The sequence below is a fragment of the Grammomys surdaster genome, unplaced genomic scaffold (genome assembly GCF_004785775.1).
Source record: "Grammomys surdaster isolate TR1022 unplaced genomic scaffold, NIH_TR_1.0 125630, whole genome shotgun sequence".
Classification (NCBI taxonomy): Eukaryota; Metazoa; Chordata; class Mammalia; order Rodentia; family Muridae; genus Grammomys; species Grammomys surdaster.
Window position 1 is genome coordinate 1,992,668 of NW_021620469.1, and position 2,993 is coordinate 1,995,660.

General features: G+C 50.6%; 1 protein-coding gene across 2 annotated transcripts in view; it reads right to left on the reverse strand.

Annotated features, from left to right (window-relative positions):
• The window catches only part of Rec8 (REC8 meiotic recombination protein), an 8,159-nt gene extending 5,172 nt beyond the window's left edge, over positions 1-2,987 (reverse strand). The window contains exons 1-6 of one of the 2 annotated variants that reach the window (XM_028787387.1): positions 1,688-2,987; positions 1,378-1,488; positions 1,226-1,294; positions 995-1,137; positions 839-914; positions 446-566 (exon numbers count right to left, since the gene is read on the reverse strand). In XM_028787387.1, the coding sequence (XP_028643220.1) occupies positions 446-566; positions 839-914; positions 995-1,137; positions 1,226-1,294; positions 1,378-1,433 (465 nt within the window). In that variant the 5' untranslated portion in view covers positions 1,434-1,488; positions 1,688-2,987. Of the gene's footprint in view, positions 1-445; positions 567-838; positions 915-994; positions 1,138-1,225; positions 1,295-1,377; positions 1,489-1,687 lie in introns of those variants that run through there. The other variant, XM_028787389.1, reaches the window with a different exon arrangement.
• Positions 2,988-2,993: the final 6 nt, after the last annotated feature.

Here is a 2,993-nt window from a genome sequence, read left to right on the forward strand (position 1 = left end):
TACCAAGACCAGAATGGGGATGTGCACCCCTAAATCCAGGTACCAAGGATGCCTGGACACTATGCTGTCTGCATTCAGGACCAGCTGCTTAGGTGGTAAATGGGGGCTGGAGTGATGTCTACACTGTGGGAAGTGGGAGAAGACAGGGAAGGAAACTTAGCATCCCCAGGTGAAGCTGGAGAGGAGGTCTCGATGGTGGGGATGGTGGAAAGAAGGAAAAACACCTCTGGTGGGGAAACCATCCTATCAGGTTGGCCCTAAGTAAGCAAGATCTGGGGCTCTGCCTGCTTGCACCCAGCAATCCCCTTGCTCCCTGTCCTGTTATGGAAACCGGTGGCAGTGTTTCATTCCTAAATCTCAGCTCCAGATTGACAGAGACAGCAACTAACTCCTCCTACGCTGTTGTCTCACAATTTCTGAGGGCTTCTAAGGGAGCGAACCCTACCTGAGGAATATCAAAAGGGCTGGGAAGTCTAGGATCCACAGACATCGCCCCAAAAAACGGCTCTGGGGCATCTTCCAGCGTCTCCATCATGGCCAGGCAGTTTGGAAGAAGCAAGTTGGGTCTGAGAGAAAACAAGGGATATAAAGGACAGAGGCTGAGGGTGGGTGGGACGGCTCAGCTGGTAAACCCACAGTCCCTAACTTCATCCCTGAATTTGAACTAATGAGCCCACTTTATTGGTTGTCCTCTGACCCCCACATGCATACAATGCCCTCTCCCATCCCTGCCCCCCACACACACACACTGCACGCATGCCCAGGAAATGCTTAAAACAACAAAACAAGGCCGAGGCCAAGCAGCTTGGTATGGGTGGCCTCAGTTCCAGGGCCTCACAAGTCAGCCTCCTCCATATCGATGCGAATCCGCAGCTGGGCGCGGTGCAGGTGCTCTAGGATATGCTGGATGTCTTCTGTAGGTGAGAACAGTAAAATAAACAACCTAGCCATGGGTCCTTCAGCTCTAGCTCACCTCTAGAGTCTCTAGTCTTACCCACGAGGTACTGGCACTGTTGAAAGTAGACCCTTATCACACCAATCTGAAGCTGGGCAGAGAGATAGAGGGAGAAGCGGGGCCGGGGCAGCCCTGGCGTCGGAGATTGCACTCTTACCAGCACATATTTGAGGATTTCCTCACTGGAAGAATAAGAAGCCCTGATCAATGCAACACTCAAAAAACCGGAAGCCCCAAACCAGAGATTCCTCCCTCTTTTCTGGATCTTACCAGGTCTTTACCACGTTCACTTTTAGATATTCACGCTTCACCAAACGGCTGCCTCGGGTTGCTGCAAGCCTGGAAGGGTGGGGACAGGTACAGCTCGTCAACGTGAGATCCCACTACCCGGCTCCTGGCATAGCCATCAGCCCTGTGCTCACCAGATAGTGGCAAAGCAGCCTGTGTGGCGCTGAAGCACATTAGGATAGTAGAACATCTTCGCTCTGGGATTCACGCTCTGCACCAATCCCGTTTGGATCTCAATCCGAATTCTTGAGAACACGAGATTTCCAGCACCATTGAAGAGTAGGAATTTGGATGGGGGGGGTGTGGTAGATGTGGATGCAGAAAGCCCAATTAGTAAGACGACCAACTATTGGAATTGAATTAGAAGATAACCAGAGACATAGGAGCTAGGCACCCCCTCATTCGGCCATCCCTAAGAAGGTCTCACACATACGAGAGACTTACTTTCAGGATTCTGTCCAGGCAGAGATGCGGAGCTCCAAGAGAAACAAGAGCAGAGATACAGAACAGATCTTCAGGGAAAAATGAGTCCTCTCCTGGTCAAGAGGCCTTCTTCGTTCCTCAACCTCGACAACGTCGTCGTCGTCGTCGTCGTCGTCGTCGTCGAGCTTCTGGACCTTGCTCTAGGTGCGGTCGCCCTCCAGCGGGACTAGGTGCACATTCTCCAAGGCTTTGCACCACGACAGCCAATGAGGAGCCGCGTCAGAAGGAGCTCCGAGACTCCTGGTGCCAGGCAGCAAAATTCAGTTCCAGGCCATAGGCTCTTGGAGAATAGTCGCCAGCCAATCACAAGAACTCTTAGCGCTACTAGGGCATTGTGAGGTGTCCTGGCCAATGGGCTCTCGTTCTCTCGGGTAGTAACAAGGACTTCTCTCCAAGGTGCTAAACTGACCAATAAACAGGGAGAAAATCCAGTCTCTCCCTGGTGACAGCTATCAAAGTATCTTTTAGGAGCCGGGGTCATGTGAAGGGCAGATGCCTTGGTGCTGCTTATGATACAGCGATGTAAGAGAAGGTACCTTGCATGAGGATAGGGCCTGTCCTTACTCCTAAATTTCACCAACCCAATTTTGTGCCCAGGAAGGGCCTGTGCTAAGTGCAAGAAACAGTATAAGGTGGCCTTTTATTCAACGAGAAAGTAAATAGCCAAGGGGGCTGTAACTACAAACTCCTATAGTCTCAGCTGCTACTTGGAAGAGAGGCAAGTTCAAAGCCAGCCTAGGCAAGTTAGACACTAGCTCTAAGCAAAAACAGAGGCCAGGAGTGGTGTGCACACCTTTTGAAGGGACTGAGGTAGCAGAATAAACTCTGTTTTAAGCTGCTGTCCTTGGAAAAAGCTACTGACCGCTGTCCTTGAAGTGATGTGACCCCTACCCTTGGGCTCTGGGAAAGAGACCAACATTCCTTTACCCTCTCATGTAATGCCAAGGCTTTGAAACTCACGGTTGCCATTTTTTCTTTCATAACCCCCCTTCACCTAGAGCTGGGGGTCACTCTCCTGTTCCATCAGGAAGGTTTGTGGCCCAAGCTCAAGCTTGAATAAAGACTGTCATGTACTTGCATCTGATTTGGGGTCCCTGGTGGTGTCTTGGGGGGTCTCGTGAACTGGGCATAACACTTATCTCAGCAATAGGAGGATCACTTGGAGTTTGAGACTGGGTCTACAGTCCAGTTAGGTAGAGATAGTGAAATCCTGTCTAAGAAAGAAAGAAAGAAAGAAAGAAAGAAAGAAAGAAAGAAAGAAAGAAAG